This window comes from Channa argus, chromosome 11 (genome assembly GCF_033026475.1).
Source record: "Channa argus isolate prfri chromosome 11, Channa argus male v1.0, whole genome shotgun sequence".
Lineage (NCBI taxonomy): Eukaryota > Metazoa > Chordata > Actinopteri > Anabantiformes > Channidae > Channa > Channa argus.
In genome coordinates this window covers 26,597,328-26,614,915 of record NC_090207.1, presented here as the reverse complement: position 1 = coordinate 26,614,915, position 17,588 = coordinate 26,597,328, and the positions used below count along the sequence as shown (strand labels likewise).

The 17,588-nt window shown below is 39.2% G+C and overlaps 1 protein-coding gene across 3 annotated transcripts in view; it reads left to right on the top strand.

Annotated features, from left to right (window-relative positions):
- adgrd2 (adhesion G protein-coupled receptor D2) overlaps window positions 1–17,230 on the top strand; it is a 49,741-nt gene extending 32,511 nt beyond the window's left edge. For all 3 annotated transcript variants that reach the window (XM_067519970.1, XM_067519969.1, XM_067519971.1), the window contains 6 exons: window positions 10,074–10,115; window positions 10,230–10,283; window positions 10,474–10,621; window positions 11,889–11,947; window positions 12,045–12,075; window positions 15,649–17,230. In XM_067519970.1, the coding sequence (XP_067376071.1) occupies window positions 10,074–10,115; window positions 10,230–10,283; window positions 10,474–10,621; window positions 11,889–11,947; window positions 12,045–12,075; window positions 15,649–15,656 (342 nt within the window). In that variant the 3' untranslated portion in view covers window positions 15,657–17,230. The remainder of the gene's footprint in view (window positions 1–10,073; window positions 10,116–10,229; window positions 10,284–10,473; window positions 10,622–11,888; window positions 11,948–12,044; window positions 12,076–15,648) is intronic.
- Window positions 17,231–17,588: the final 358 nt, after the last annotated feature.

Below are 17,588 nucleotides of genomic sequence, written 5' to 3'. Positions count from 1 at the left end.
CAGAATAATGAGTTACTGTAATCCAGACAGGATGAAATGAAGGTATGAATAACTTTCCCCAGGTCACCAGCAGAGAGAAACAGCCTTATTTAGAGATAAAGTTCACCTGATAAAAAAACTAAGCGCTGCTGTCTCACAGCTAGAATGTCGTGGATTTGCGTCCTTGTCGGAAAATGTTGCACTTAAATAGCGCTTTTCTACCTATTGGTACTTAAAGCAGTTTACACTGCTTCTCATTCACTCATTCGCACTCACAAGCACAGACACACTCACACACCGATGGGGGAGCTGCTATGCAGCTGGCCAACACTCACTGGGGGAAACTCATTTGGGGTTAAGTGACTTGCCTAAAGACACTTCGACATGCTCGACCTTCCGCACCACAGTCGCCCACTTTTGGTCTGCAGCCTTTCTGTTTGAAGTTCGCATGTTCTCCCCATGCTTGTCTCAGTTTCCTCCAGTTTCCTCCCACAGTCCAAAGACATACATGGCAGGATAATTGGTGACTCTAAACTTACCTATAGCTGTGAATATGAGTGTGAATGGTCGTCTGTCTGTGTATGAGACAGACTGGAGACCTGTCAAGGGTGGACCGTTGCCTTTTGCCCTTTGACAACTGGGATAGGCTCCAGCCCCCCAAAAAGCTTACACAGGATAAACGATTACAGATAATGGACCCTTTAGATTTGTTTTTATTGTATTGCAAAATGACTTCAAACTGTCTGTAAGGTGACTTGGTCAAAAAAAAAGGACAGGTTTCGGTTTGTCCCTTCAGGGCTTCCCACAGCGAGAAGTGTTGATTCCGTTGATTTTGGAGTTTGTACACCGAATGCCCTTCCTGCCACAATCCTCCCATTTTCTCATGGCTCGGGACCGGCACCAGGGTGCCCCTTGGTGGCTGGGGGGGGGGCCACGCCTGGTGAAGATCTCTAAGCACTGGCTGTATTCCTTTTATGCCCAGATCACAAGTCAGCAGGCTTTTTTGTTTGTCGGCATAGTCTTAATTAAAAAACTGCAATAATAACTCCAGTACAACTTGCACTTTTCTTGTAACTTCTAATTAGACATATCTTTCAGATAAACCATCTGCGATGAGCCAGATTGATGCGAAAATGCAAAGCCTGCTTTTTTCCCCCTCTGTACATACAGTATGTGGTCCTAGGTCTTGCGCTTTCTCTTCCTCTAATGCAAACACAGAATGTGCAGCTCTACATGCTCATATGTTTTCTATTCAGTCATTTTATTGTGTATGTGTGTGTTTGTGCACGTGTGTGCGTGTGTGTGTGAGAGACCACAGTGAGTTCTTTGAATGTCAGGTCATACCACATCTTCCTCCAGTTCTCTCCCATGATAACACAGCTTTCACTTCCACTCCTTCTCTCACACTTCCTCTACTTCCCACTTTTCCATTTACTGTTCTGGTGTTTCTACCTATTCATATCGTTCTCCTTATGTCTTTTCTCTTCCCATCCACCCCCTACTATTTTCTTCCCTGGTCTTTTAATCAATTAATCAAAATGAGCTAGCCCCTGGGTGACCCCCAGAGAGCTGCTAGTTAATTTAGATTTACTGCCAGTGTCCAGCTGAGGGCAGATAACACTACAGTAGGAGTTCTTCCTCATGTAGGTAGGAGGATAACACTGAGCCAGCCTGTTTCCTTCTTAATACATTACAGTAAACAGTAAAAAAAAAAAACCAACTGCCCAGAAAAGAAAAATATTCTTATAGATCAACAGAGAGCAAGAAAGAGAGTGACAAGAAAACGGGGCCTAGTAGATTAAAACAGGGCTGAAGAGTAACATAATAACTTGTGGCCTCAGATTCTGATAACATTTGTCATTAAAGCTTCCACATCTGCTTTAGTTTGCAAATTACAGTTTGTGTATCAACCAGTATAGGGAGCTTTAGGATCAGACCAATTCTCCTGAGAGCTATGTTGCAAGAAACGCTTTAACAAGAAGGGACTGGGACATTTCCTTAAAAAGAAAAATATTGTTAGAAATGAAATATACACTATTTCAATAAAATAAACTCTATTTTACGGATCTGCTCAGTTTGTATCTCATTAAACAGAAGTTCCCTCTGAAAAACTAAATGGACACAGGAATTGAAAATATAGAATAATTTCCATTGAAATTCAACATACAGTCCTCAAGCCCAAATCTGACAAGCCCAAATCTTTTTTTTTCTGCTGTACATTGCAGACAATGAGGTTTCAGAATAAAAGATGACTATGAGATTGAAGTTTAGAATGTTTGCCTTACAATTTAGGGTAAAGTTAAATTTAAAAAATTTCCTGTACATACTTATAAGTGATGAGTTATGTCATCAATAAAGATCATTGATCCTTTTCCAGAAGCAGCTATGCACTTATAACCTTAGCTGATTATTTCTTCCTCCACCCTTTAATCTTTCCATTTCTTTTGAGTTTCATCTTGGTCTCATCAGTTTATAATCTTTTTCTTATTCTTACTGTTGATGAAGAGTTTGCATCTCATGGAACAACCTCTTTACAGTATGTTTGCTCATGAAGTGTTCAACTCTGTAGAGTTGTGCTTTCTCCCATAGTCAGCTATTTGGGTTTCATACTCATTTATGCTTTTAAACAAATAATACAGCTCATAATAAACTCATAATTTTTTTTTTTTGCATCTCACATGACATACCTTGGGCAAGTCAGTCAGTGTTTAACTTTTAACTAAGTTTGGGTCATCTGACACAAAATGTGCTGTGTTTAACATATCTAAATTTAAATACTATAAAACAATAGCAAAATTCAGAATAGAAGGAATAGAATAGAATTCAGAATTCATATTTAACTTTGAATCTTAAACCTACATGTCTTGAGATGACAGCAAAAACAAATTTAATGCTGTTATGACTTAGTTGCTCCTGTGAGTGTTGGCCAGCTGCATAGCAGCTCTCCCATCGGTGTGTGAGTGTGTGTGATTGTGAGAGTGAATGGGTGAATAGAAGCAGTGTAAAGCGTAGAAAAGTGCTTTATAAGTGCAGATCATTTACCATGTACATATGTCATGCACTAATAAACATTTGTTAATCTGAACTTTGATTAATGCATAAAGGGAATATGTGCAACATTTAAATATAAACATTTATATGTGCATTTAAAGTAGAAATGTTTTTTTTGCTATGTTGTAATTAGCTACTGGAACATTGTGCAACGAAATGTAAACATGTTCTCACAAATATTTTCTATAATGGTCTATACTGACTGAAAGCCTCTGTTCCTCTAACGCAGAAATATAGAAAGTGTGTCGAATGCAAAAGGACATACCCACCGTTTGTGAGGTTTAGACTGATGCTCATCAAAAAAAAAGAACAGATTTGTTTTTTCTCATGCTGTTAAAATTTTTTAATAAAACCACAGTTCTCTGCAACATAAACTGAAGCCTGATACAACTTCAGCATTAACAAAATTAAGATTAAACAAAGTTGTTTCCCCAGAGAAAGACACAACATTTGATGAGAAGCCACCACAGAGGCACATGAAGCACAGGAAGTTTGCCTTTAGCTCAGAAAACATTCATAAATATCTAGAGAAGAGAATCTGAGCAGTCACAGTTAGATGAATGTGTCCTAAAATGTCCTTCAGTATGTTCCTTCCCCCCTGTATCTGATACTATACTCACATTGATTATCACCATAATCGCCCTAAGGTAATCAGAACACTGTGTCTCAGTAGGCCCCACCCCATCTGCTCCAAACTGGCAGACAGTAGGCCCTGAATTCCTGCCATCTCTGTTTTCTCGAGTGTAATCTGACGACTCAGCAACAGAAGCCAATCAGCTCCTCCCCTCTTAGTCTTTCTTATCACCACTGTGTACATTGTAATCAGTGTGTCACTTTATATTTAGTGAGTGGTTTTTGGAATAGAGACTGTCCTCACAAGTATGATGTTGTACAAATATGATGTTGTAGGTCATTTGTATCAGGCAATATATTTAGTATTTAGACCCTTAAACATTTGAGGTAGTCGGACAGGTCAAAAAACATAAAACATTCACACAGTGTCAAACAGAGATGACACTGGACTGATGCACATCATGTGACATGCGATATGGCACTAAGGAAGTACTAATTTTTAAGACAAACCACAACTTCGAGCTTTCCAGTGCACAGCCACTGGTCCTACCAACCTGCCCAGTGTTTTGTTGTTGCTTCTTGTTGCTCTTTTCTTTTCTCTCTCCACTTTCCACTTACCCCAACCAGTCAAGGCAGATGGCCGGTCACCCTGAGCCTGGTTCTTCTGGAGGTTTCTTCAGTTAAAGGAAGTTTTTCCACTGCACTGTTGCCTATAGGCTTGTTCAAGGGGGATTTGTTGGGTTTATATATCTGTATAGTCTTGACTTTTTTATGTAAAGTGCCTTGAGATCACTTTGTTATGAATTGGCAGTATAAATAAAGTCTAATTGAACTTTTCTGCTAACTCTAACCATCTTTATTTAGTACCTAGCCCTAACTTAATGTGTTAATGTTAATGTATTATAATGAGGGATTTAATGTTTTTATGGTTATCTAGTTAAATTATTGATATGAACAAAGAAAAACTGTTATTGTGAATCTCTGAAACTAACCTAATATTAAAGTACAATTCAATTCAACTTTATTTATATAGCACTAATTCACAAGACATCTCAAGGACTTTACAGAATTAAGTCAAGATTATAAACATGTCTGAAGAGAACCCAACAATTCCCCCTGGATCAAGCCATAGGCAACAGTGGAGAGGAAAAACTCCCTTTAATGGAAGAAACCTCCAGCAGAACCAGGCTCAGGGTGGGCAGCCATCTGCCTCGACCGGTTGGGGTGAGTGGAAAGTGAAGAGAGAAAAGAACAGAGCAACAAAAAGCAACAACAAAACATCGGGCAGATTGGTAGGACCAGTACCTGCAAGCTGGAAGACACACAGCTTCAAAGCCAGGGACACCTGCAGAAAGGGACAGAGAGAGGGACAGAGATGGACAAAGACAACTACGGGAGAAAACCCACAGAGTTAATGACATACAGTGGTGACAATTGCGGGGAAAGAGGAGAGAAGATAGGAGGAAAAAAGCTCAGTGCATCGGGGGGTGGGTCCCCCAGCAGTCTAAGCATATAGCAGCATAACTATAACTAACTATATGCTTTATTAAAAAGGAAGGTTTTAAGCCTAGACTTAAAAGTAGAGAGGGTGTCTGCTTCCCGAATCTGAACTGGGAGCTGGTTCCACAGGAGAGGAGCTTGATAGCCAAAGGCTCTACCTCCCATTCTACCTTTGGAAATTCTGGGAACCACAAGTAGGCCTGCATTCTGAGATCAACGTGGTCTACTGGGATGATATGGTGCTATGAGGTCTTCTATATATGATGGAGCCTGACCATTCAGAGCTTTATATGTAAGAAGCAGGGTTTTAAATTCTATTCTAGATTTAATGGGAAGCCAATGCAGAGAAGCTAGTGAAGGTGAAATATGATCTCTCTTGCTATTTCCAGTCAGCACTCTTGCTGCAGCATTTTGGATTAATCGCAGGCTCTTTAGGGAGTTACTGGGGCATCCTGAAAGTAGGGAATTACAGTAGTCCAACCTAGAGGTAACAAATGCATGGACCAGTTTTTCTGCATCACTTTGAGACAGGATGCCCCTAATTTTGGCAATGTTCCGTAGGTGGAAGAAGGCTGTTCTAGAGATTTGTTTTATATGTGAGATAAAGGACAAATCCTGGTCAAAAATAACTCCAAGGTTCCTTGCAGTAGTACTGGAGGCCAGACTTATGCCATCTAGAGTAACAATATGGTTGGACATCATATTTCTGAGATTTTTGGGCCCAAATACTATGACTTCAGTTTTGTCTGAGTTTAAAAGTAAAAAATTGTGGGACATCCAGGCCTTTATGTCTTGTAGGCTTGAAGCTTTATTAACTGATTATTTTCATCTAGGTCCATAGATAAATATAGCTGGGTATCATCAGAATAGCAGTGGAAATGTATGGTGTGTTTTCTAATAATGTTGCCTAAAGGAGACATATATAAAGTAAAAAGTATTGGTCCTAACACAGAGCCTTGTGGAAATCCATAGCTAACCTTTGTGTACATGGAGGATTCATCATTAACATGAACAAATTGAAATCTATCAGACAGATAATATTTAAACCAACCTAGTGCAGTTCCTTTAATCCAAATTTCATGTTCCAGTCTCTGTAATAAAATGTTATGATCAACGGTATCAAATGCAGCACTAAGATCTAACAGAACAAGTATAGAGATGAGTCCAGTATCTGAGGCCATGAGAAGATCGTTGGTGACTTTTACCAGTGCTGTTTCTGTGCTATGATGAACTCTGAATCCTGACTGAAAGTCTTCATACAAATTATTCCTATGAAGGTGATCACATAATTGTTTTGTAACTACTTTTTCAATTATTTTAGAAATAAAGGGGAGATTAGATATTGGTCTTTAATTGGCTAAAACACCTAAAAGACAAAAACCTTTAAGTAGTGGTTTAATTACAGCTACCTTATAGGCCTGTGGTACATAGCCTGTTCCTAAAGATAGATTGATGATATCTAATACAAACATATCTATTAAGGGTAAACCAGTCTAGTTGGAATAGGGTCTAGCAGACAGGTTGTTGGTTTAGATGAGGTAATAATTGAAGTTAGCTCAGAGAGATCTATGGGTAAAAAGCAGTCTAACAGGGAGTGGGGCCTTATCGATTTTTCTAGCACTTCTGTATGTGAAGAACTATCTGTAATATTTGGGGGGAGGATCTGGTGAATTCTTTCTCTAATAGCTACAGTTTTATTCATAAAGAAAGTCATGAAGTCATTGTTGTTCAGAGTTAAGGGAAAACTAGGCTCAACAGAACTATGGCTCTTAGTCAGCCTGGCTACAGTGCTGAACAGAAACCGGGGGTTGTTTTTTTCTTCTATTAATGATGAATAATATGCTGTTCTGGCATCACAGAGAGCTTTTTTGTGCATTTCTTAACTATTTTTCTAGGCTAAATGAGATTCTTCTAACTTTCGTGTTGCCTGTTTTAAGTTGTGTGTTTGTTTATACCATGGAGATCACCTCTGCTGGTTTACTGCCTTCTTTTTTAGAGGGGCAACACTATCGAGTATTATACGTAGTGAGGCTGCAGAATTGTCAACATAATAATCTACTTGTTCAGGAGTAACATTAAGGAGGCTACTTTTCATTGTATTGACATACTGTGAAGCAAATGATGAAAGAATAATTTCTTTAAATTTGTTGACAGCTTTTTCACTTAACCACCTGCCATAGTGGAATTTTTTCCTAACTACTAATTCAAATGTTATTAGAAAATGGTCAGACAGAAGAGAGTTGTGAGGAAATATTGTTAAATTATCCGTTTCAATTCCATATGTAAGGACGAGGTCTAACGTGTGACTAAAACAGTGAGTGGGTTTATTTACATTTTGGGAAAAACCAATTGAATCTAATAATGAATTAAACGCAGTGCTCAGGCAGTTACTGTCAGCATCTACATGGATGTTAAAGTCACCCACTATAATGACTTTATCTGTACTAAGCACTAAATCAGATAGAAAATCAGAAAATTCAATCAAAAACTCTGAATAAAGAACTGGAGGACGGTACACGATAACAAATAATAGTGGTTTTTGAGTTTTCCAGTAAGGCTCTCAAATGAGTTATAACTATGTTTAGGTCTAGGAATTATTGATAAGCTAGAATGGAAGATTGCTGCTACTCCTCCACCTCGGCCTGTGCTTCTAGGAACATGATAATTAATATGACTTGGGGGGGGTTGACTCATTTAAACTGACATATTCTTCCTGCTGCAACCAAGTTTCAGTGAGACAAAATAAATTGAATCGATGATCATTTATTAAGTCATTTACTAACAGAGATTTAGAAGAGAGAGATCTGAAATTTAATAATCCACATTTAATAGTTTTGGGGTTTTATCCTTATAGAGGAGTAGTCTTAACTTTTATTAAGTTATTATGATTAACTCCTCTTGTTGTCATTTTTAGTTTATGTAATTTAGTTGGTCGGGGAACAGACACAGTCTCTATAGGTATGTGGGAGTTGTGGGGGGGTGACGGTTGTAAGGACACTGCAGAGAGACATGTAGGACTGGATCTCTGCATCCTTGGCTCAACTCTGGATTGTCATACTTTTGGTTGTCTAAAAAAAACAGCCATATTTCTTGATAAGAAAGCTGCCCCATCTAAAGTAGGATGGATGCCATCTCTTCTAATCAGCCTAGGTTTTCCCCAAAAACGTTTCCAATTGTCTATGTAGCCCACATTATTTGCTGGACACCACTTAGACAGCCAGCGGTTGAATGACGACAAGCGGCTGTACATGTCGTCACTGGTCAAATTTGGCAGGGGTCCAGGGAAATTTACAGAGTCCGACATTGTTTTGGCAAAGTTACTAATCGGGCGTCATTAACTCCCACGTGAATATTAATCTTACTCTATTTACGTTTATCTTTAGCCAGGAGTTTCAAATATGATTCAACGTCGCCCGCTCTGGCCCCAGGGAGACATTTGACTACGGCCGCTGGAGTCTTTTCAAGTTCAGGTTTCTGACTATAGAGCTGCCAATTACCAGAGTTGGTTTCTCAGCGGGTGTGTTGCTGAGTTGGGAAAATTGACTAAAAACGAGAACAGACTGGTGGTGAACTTCGGGCGTCTGTTTAGCATCAGATCTCTTACGAACCGTCTGCTCGATTCTCCAGGAGCACCACTATTTGATGCCATTAAAACAATGATGTCTGATATTGGCGCTACAAGCACACTTTGGCGTAAGTATAGGAGACTGGGGCGACTGTGGGGCAGGAAGGTAGAGTGGTTTTCCACCAATCTCACAGTTGTTGGTTCAATCCCTGGTGCCTCTGGTCAAATGTGCCCCTGAGCAAGAAACTGAACCCAAACTTAGTTGCTCCTGGTGAGTGTACACCCCTACTGGTGTATGAGTGTGTGTGTGATTGTGAGTGTGAATGGGTGAATGAGAAGCAGTGTAAAGTGCTTTGAGAGCCAATAGGTAGAAAAGTGCTATATAAGTGCAGAACATTTGATGCTGTGTGAACAACTTTTCATACAGTACATGGTTACTAAACTGCATTATAGTAACCGCATGTTTCATGCTGTTTTAAACAATGTCTCGCAGTAGAGTCAAAACATGGTCTCCTGTGTCTTGTCTTGTCCAACACCCCTTCCACCTTCCTATGAGACTTTTTTCTCTATGAGACTCATGCAAGTCTATGTTTGTTCTCCAGACAAGCAAAAGTCTGTGTTGAATGTTTGAAATATCCCACAGTGTGCATCTGAGGCCGCCCTGACAAAGGATCCCCACATAAATAGCAAGATGAGTGCACGCAACATGGTCCATACCAAACTAATGGTCATTAACCCGACTATAATGACCGTAGCTTTTAGTAGGTCGTACTGTAGCTCTGAAAACTGTATATAACAATCATCAATCAACATTTTTCAAGAATGAAATAAGCTGGTTGCAGATTTGCTACCCCTCCCACAAATTTACAGTATCTCTCTGATGACCTTCAGTTGAGGTCAGTGTTGTGGGTTTACTTTGGTTTGGTTTACTTCATCCGAGGAGATTGTCAGTCCTCGTCCCAAACTCTCTTTTCTCCAAGTGCATCACTATGAGTGCCCGGCAGGAGAGATGGACTCAAATGTGCAACCCAACATTTAAAGATTAGCACATCTTGTCCTTCTTTGTGATGGCAATACTCTCACTGTTTTACACACTTTTGAATCCCCACTTCAAAAGATTCACTTTTAGTTAAGTTGAGATGAGATTGGAGCACCACGCCCTGCTGAACCTGACTGAAGTTTGTGCCAAAAGGGCATAGAAAACCACACAGACAGCGAGCATGAAAAGGTATTTTGCAATTTGTGCTTCTCTTTTTGTTGGGAAAGAGAAAAGCGTGATTTGACTGAGTTGGCAGAGTGGGGCACTAAAAGGACTTGATGAAGATCTATATTGTCAATAAAAGCTGTATGAATGGATTTTCCACTTTCCATCTCACATTCTACTGTGCCTGTCTCCTCTGCACAGGGCCTGTACATCTTCTTAGTGTATGCTGTTTACAACAGTGAGGTAAGAAGGCATTCAGCCCATTGTCAATGCTGCCGTCTGTTGCCACTGCAGCACAATATCAGAATGTATCTTTGTGCTGTATGTGAGTGGGTGTAAACGCTGTTTCTCATTTAGGTGAGGAATGCCATAAAGAGGATCAAAGAAAAGAGAAAGGCCTTATCTTTCACGGTGAGTGAGTAAAGAGCACACAGCAGTATTCAGCTCCATCAGGACACAAAAGTAATTCTTCTTACAAATGTGGGTTTATTGGAATTCTGACTTACTGCCTTACTGTCGGTGTTTTTTAGGACAGCAGTAGTGTGGTTGACCAGTACACATATTGTGAGACACTTTTAATTAAACTCTGATGTATTTTTAGAATTGTTCCCAGCCAACCAGCTTTTTGCCTTCCCAGAGGACCCCAGTTACTTCCTGGGGTCACGGTCCTCCAATCCCCTCTAGCCCAGAAACCAGTGAGACCTCTGGACCCCCCAGCTCCACTTCCACGTCACTGGTCATTAAGAATGGTAAGCTGTGTCCAGTAACCGTCAGCTGATGTGGGAAGTAAACAGGCATATTCTGTTTGCCCTTCTTTACTAAAGGGCTGAACTGAGGTTAAACCAAAGTGTGACACAGCAGAAATATGTAAGATTTTGGAAACATCATGGAAAATACCTTCTAAAATATTTCAACATGGTTGAGAGAATTTCAGTGACCTGTGTATTTTTAAACAGGCCACAGACGCATGTTGGCTTGTCTGGTGGCTACACGTGGACAATGTCTGCCATAGTTTTAGAAAAATTCTGCAAAATATGAATTGCATGGCATTGCATGTTCCGTATTGTGAGCAAAGAAGAAGTACTTTGTGCTATAGTTAATTAGCTCGTTACACTTTATGTAATCAGGAAATCAGCTTTGCAAGAGAGACCTGGGACCATAATACTTCACATCTACTAAATCACCAGTTTGCCTCAGTATGCAGTGTCCAGATGTTCCAAGCTGACTGAGCTCTATCCACACAGAGTCTATGCTGGAACCGCTATCAAAGGGGCACCTAAGAAATACTGACTTGAAGTGGGCGGCAGTTGTTTATGTTTAATTTTATAGTTTTGGTTAAGTCAGATTATTTTGCAGGAATTTGTCTTTTTCTGTGGAAATGTCTAGAAAAAATCTCCAAGGAGAGTGAATCGTTTCATAGTCTCTGCAGCTATCTGTTCACGTTCGGTACGGGAAACAGAATTAATGTTACATCACAGATGCAATGACCTATAGTTCTAGTTCTCACCTTAAATATTTTTCCTCCCACATTTTAGATTAAATCCCTGTTATATTAAATAATGTATTGAAAGAACAAGCTAGTGATGTTTGGCCTTTCTTGCAGATTAATGGGGTTTAAAATAAAAATACCACCAAAACTACAGAATCTATCTTTCATGTTTTACATGTACATGCTCATCAGTGCTGGAACCACGTTTTCAGCCGTGATTTTTATGACTGATATAAGTGAGTAATTCTGAACAGACATCAAGTTGAAGATTTCATTCAGTTTCTGCCATCGGAAGCAGTCTGTCCCACAGAGACAAGGCTGATTGTTCAATTATCCTGATTGTTCCTGAGCAGAAGGGCAAATAAAGACAATCTGCAAACCGAAAGAACCAAAGCCATTCATACTGACAACTCTTTTGTCTTTTTATTGTTTTTTTCTATAAAGTTTTCTTTTTGTGTTGCCTGTACATCTTTGTCTTTGCATAAACAAATAAAGCACCATCTTTAAATACAAATGTTGTCTTTCAGAGAGTTTCAGAAAGGAGAGCTTTGTGAGTTTCTCTTTGAAACCAGCTTCAGGTAACCAAGTAAGTAACTTGTGTGCATTGTCAGTGTCCAGTGTATTGTCAGACAGCAAACCGACTGAATATGACTGAATGCTATGTATGTCTCTTATTTTAATAGGTGGTGCAGCTCACTGCGTTCCGACCATCAGGTAATTCAATTTAATTCAATTCAACTTTATTTACGTATATAACGCGAATTCACAACAAATTCATCTCAAGACACTTTAAAGAAAAAAGTCAAGATAATAAAGATGTATAGAAAAAACCCAGCAATTCCCCCTTGAACAAGCCCTAGGCAACAGTGGCGAGACAAACTCCCTTTAATGGAAGAAACAGAAACAGGCTCGGGGTGGGGGGTGAGTGGAAAGTGGAGAGAGAAAAGAAAAGAGCAACAAAAGGAGAAAGACAACTACAGGAGCATAAACACACAAACTTAATGTCATACAGTGGTGGTAATTGTGGGGTGAGAGCAGAGGAGAGAGGAAAGGAGCTCAGTGCAACAGGGGGTGGGTCCCCCAGCAGTCTAAGCCTATACCAGCATAACTATAACTAACTATAAGCTTTAACAAAGAGGAAGGTTTGAGCCTAGACTTAAAGTAGAGAGGGTGTCTGCTTCCCGAATCTGAACTGGGAGCTGGTTCCACAGGAGAGGAGCTTGATACCTAAAGGCTCTGCCTCCATGTCTACCTTTGGAAATTCTGGGAACCACAAGTAGGCCTGCATCCTGAGATCAAAGTGGTCCACTGGGATGATATGGTGCTATGAGGTCTTCTATATATGATGGAGCTTGACCATTTAGAGCTTTATATGTAAGAAGCAGGGTTTTAAATTCTATTCTAGATTTTATGGGAAGCCAATGGAGAGAAGCTAGTGAAGGTGAAATATGATCTCTCTTGCTAATGTCAGCACAGTAGTCCAACCTAGAAGTAACGAATGCATGGACTAGTTTTTTGGCATCATTTTGAGACATGATGCTCTAATTTTGGCAATGTTCCGTAGGTGGAAGAAGGCTGCTCTAGAGATTTGTTTTATATGTGAGGTAAAGGACAGATCCTGATCAAAAATAACTCCAAGGTTCCTTGCAGTAGTACTGGAGGCCAGACTTATGCCATCTAGTGTAACAATATGGTTGGACATCATATCTCTGAGACTTTTGGGCCCAAATACTATGACTTCAGTTTTGTCTGAGTTTAGAAGTAAACAATTATGGGACATCCAGGCCTTTATGTCTTGTAGACATGCTTGAAGCCCGATTAACTGATTATTTTCATCTGGTTCCATAGATAATGTTTTCTGATAATAAAAAAATAAAGGAGACATATATAAAGTAAAAAGTATTGGTCCTAACACAGAGAGTCTGTACAGTGCTCATCAGGAGTTTTTGTCTTTAAACTTAGAATAATAGTTAATATATGCAGAGAAGGGTGTAAAAATAAAAAGGTACTACAAAACTACTACAATCTGGAAGAAAATGTGTATCTTGGAAAGTATTTGCTTATCTAGAATTTGATGCCTGCAACAGGTTTGAAAATAGTTGGGACCACTGGGCTCTTCTTTTAACAACACTCTAAGGAGACAGGTTTTCCCATTCTTGCTCCCTGTGGGCTTCCAACAGTTCAGGGCCTCCTTTGTCATATTTTCACCCCATAATACACCAAATATGTTTCAGTGCATGACAGAGGTGGACTGTGGACAGATCAGTTTAGCACCTGGATTCAATCCCAGCCATTCAGTAATGGCCTTATCCTTTGTGTGCAAGCATTTCTGATATTATAAACCACATTTGATGAAATTACCTTTATTTTATTAAGTAATTGAACTAGAATTTTGCCCACTCAGTTCTCTCAGTATTAGTACTTAGTACTGTCAAAATAGGTTTTAAATGATTGTAAATCATCCCATTCGCTTTTTTAATGTTACAACAACAGAACAGAATTTTAATCAATTGGTAACTAAATGAATTTTCAAACCTACCTCCTTTAGTCTGGTTTAACTATTTTCACCCTTTGTGAGGTTTTGTTTGCTCTGGTCTAAACACAGCAATTGCACTCAGATGAGGATCACCTAGAATTATTTGTGTTTTGGTGAAAATGTGATCAGCTAGATATATAAACATATATGCAACAAATATCCAACAATGTTTTAAACTTTGGAATTGATATGAGTTGTCAACTAGCTGTTTAGCCAAAGCGTGCTGTTTGCAGTGCAGATTGTCCAGATGATCACCACGTCTATCAACAAATACCAAATGTGCAGTTGTTCACAAATTTTTAACTCAGCTTAGGAATATTCACCTCCCCTGTGTTTTCTTTTTTTATTATTATCGCTCCAGCTTTGTTTACTAAGGAGTCTCATCTGTCTTCTTATGATGCATTTAGGTTCACTTGGATTTTTCTATTTATAAAAGTTAACCAAACCATGAGGACAATGAACTAGTTTGAACTATCCAACTATCCAATTAAATCCCAAGTAGTCATATATTGTGCTGACACTGAAGATGTTCTCAGCACTATATTTTCAAGTAAAAAAACCTAAGCCCTGGGTCTCGGATTTGTGGTGGCTGCTCTGTACTGTCAGGGGTGTGTGACCCAGCACTGATTTCTCACTGCTGATGTGAAATAGAGCTTTGATTGCAAATCATTAAATGTATTCACACGTTCTGAAATGAGCTCGGTCAATGCCATCTCCTACACACTTTTAATAGCTAACAGGTATAATTGTTGGCAGCACGTACATTTCACATCCCAGCATCCACCTGTGTCCTATGTACCTTCAGCCATTCAGTGTTAGGAATGCATTGAGCTCCACCTGCTCTCTCTTTGTCTGCCTTTAAATTACACACATATGTAGTACTTTAAAACAACATTGAGGACAAAGAGAAAAAAATATATATTTGCATTTATGCTCGTTGAAATTCCTCATTTGAGTCGACTGAATGACTCAGATATTTCTGTATATCAGCAGTGTAGAGTAGTTGATGTTCGGATTTTCCACTTTGCGGAATAGTTGTCATTTTTTTTCAGTCATGAAAATAATTTATAAGCTCCTAGAATTGGTAGAAAACATCATCTATAATGAGTTGAGACTAAACAATATGTGCCCCTTAATCCCTGAAGGGAGAGAGGTGTGAGGAGTGCACAGCCGGTGATAACACAGTGCATGTGAGGAAGAGTCCCAATGATGCAAAGAATGAACTGCAAAAGAAACATTGAAACCGGTTTGATTTGTCTTCGCTTGTCTCCACTTACCTGCACAGTGTGCTGTGGTAGGCCTCTGTGAAAACTGCTGTGCTGTCTTTTGTGGATCTGAATGTGCAAGGCGGTCACAACAGATGGTCCCCATGTTTCCACAGGGTTAAGTCACTGTCAATAGCCCTAAATTGCCTGGCAGCAGAGAGAAGGAAGTTTGGAATAGACTCATTAAATATTTAGGCGTCTGCGAGGGACGCGTAAGGGATGGTGTTTAGAGTGCGGCTGGGTGTTTATTGTTGACCGCCGAGACAAAGGAGAAGTTCATTCCCCTAATCAGGAACGGACAACGTTGGCTATTCACGCTATCAGCCATTAACCACTCCAACACCTGCTCTCTCTCACTCTGCCTTTCATTTCCCGCACTTCTTCTTTCCTCTTTTGTACACGAACACACTGGCTCTCCTGTAATGCAAAAAACATCAGATTGAGCAGGGAGCTGTAGCTAATGCCTTTCACTTTACTTCGTCACAGCTTGTTGAACTGCAAATAGACCCTGACGGTCAACGTGCTGCTGACGCACGCACAGAAGAAGTGCACAGAAGATCGAGAGTGTGGAAGAAGATGACAGTAATATGAATTCCACCTGTCTTCACGATGCAACTGTTTTCAGACCTGCCACTCTTCTACTCACTCATTTAACACATTGTTGATTTTGCTATTTTCACCAACAAAATGGATAATATTGTAAAAGTTTTGTGTTATGTAACTGGTTCTGACTGACACTGGAGCTCCTCAGCTTTGGAATAAGTAGTAGTGAAGTAATGATTTTTTTTATTTTTTTTTTATTTGGAATTCACATTTTTAGCTACAATGTGGAACTTAAACTATCAGTAGAATCAATTTACGCTGTTCTGAACCAGCTGTGGTTTACTCTTTATATACGCAACACCACAATCCTTCTGAAAATATTGAATTAAAATAAATAAGCCTCGCTTAAAAGTTGTTTTTTACATGTCGGAAGTGGTGCCAGTACAAACTTGTATACTGTAGCTTTAAGCTGGAGAAGGTCTACTGTGACACGGCAGCCTTAAAAGGGACCCCCGAACCACAATTCAGTTTTGACTAAGAATTGCATTGTCTGAGATTTCATATCCATAAAATACCATGTACTAAAACTGATCTCATTTGCATGTACATGCATATGTAACTTTAAACAATAACTTCAGTAATTTTCTACATGAATTGTACTATTAACTTTCCACGTACAGAAACTAAAACCAACAATGAGCTCTGTCTTCTCACATATAACATCTGACAGTGTGCAGTCCTATATTCCTTTGATAAAATGGTTAAAATTATTAAAAACACATCAGTCAGACACAGACAAGTTACCCTATAATTGCTATGACTTTTTTCTTACTCTTTCATCCTGATCTTTAGTGGACATAGCTTTACATAGTTTCTTAGTTTTATTTAGTCCACTTTTCAGCATAGACTGACAAGTTTAATAATGTCTTGCTGGAGAGTTTGTTTTTAGTCTTCCTGTTGTAAATAAATTATTACTTAAGTATTTGATAGTGCCACATCTTGGCAGCTCAGCAAGTTGGGAGCAGTGTGATACTGTGAGCATGAAACCCAGATGTTTGCATTAACAAGATCTGACAAAGGCCAACGTCTAAAAACTCTAATCACTCTCATACCTACCTTCAGTATCTGGTGTCAAGATGCTTTTGTCTTCAGACACTGTGGACATGGATATTTCTCCCTGTATTTAGTCTGTTAGGTCATGCTGTATGTCTGACTGCAGGGCTGGTAGATAACCTGACCTGCTAAAAATTATACTGTAGCTGCTGATGCTGATGCTGCTTAAAAAAAAGAAAACTGAAATTACGATAATCATGCTGTTCTTCCAACATCTGCCACAGTGTCTGTTTGATGTGTTTCTATAACTGCTGTTTAATGTTGTATGTAACTGATGAGAATGACATTTGTAAAGACAAGGCTAAACAACAGCCACACTCTGACTGCTGCATTGAATCTTGAATATACAGTTTGAGCTCTGCATAATTTGTGCACAAGTGATGAATGTTATGCAATAAAAGCTGACACACCAGTCGAGCTTTCCTTCATTGAATTTTATTGGTGTATGCTATTACAATAAAATATATTTAAAGAAAACAAAATGTCACTTATATTTTTGGAGAAAAGCACGTTTGAAGACAGGACAAACTGCCAATTCACAGAAAGAAAAAAATTGTGGACCGCGAACAAAAGCAATATCAAGAGAATTAATTCAACTACAGTAGCAAATAGACCTCAAGATAAAGCAGAGAATTATCTTGGAGTTGAAATCTTCATCTTAGAGTAGTTATTCACTTCACAACATAAATATACTGTACATAGTGATAACACACCGCTGTTTCAACTGGAAAACCAAAGGGTGTGTGTGTGTTTTAGGCTGACATGAGGTT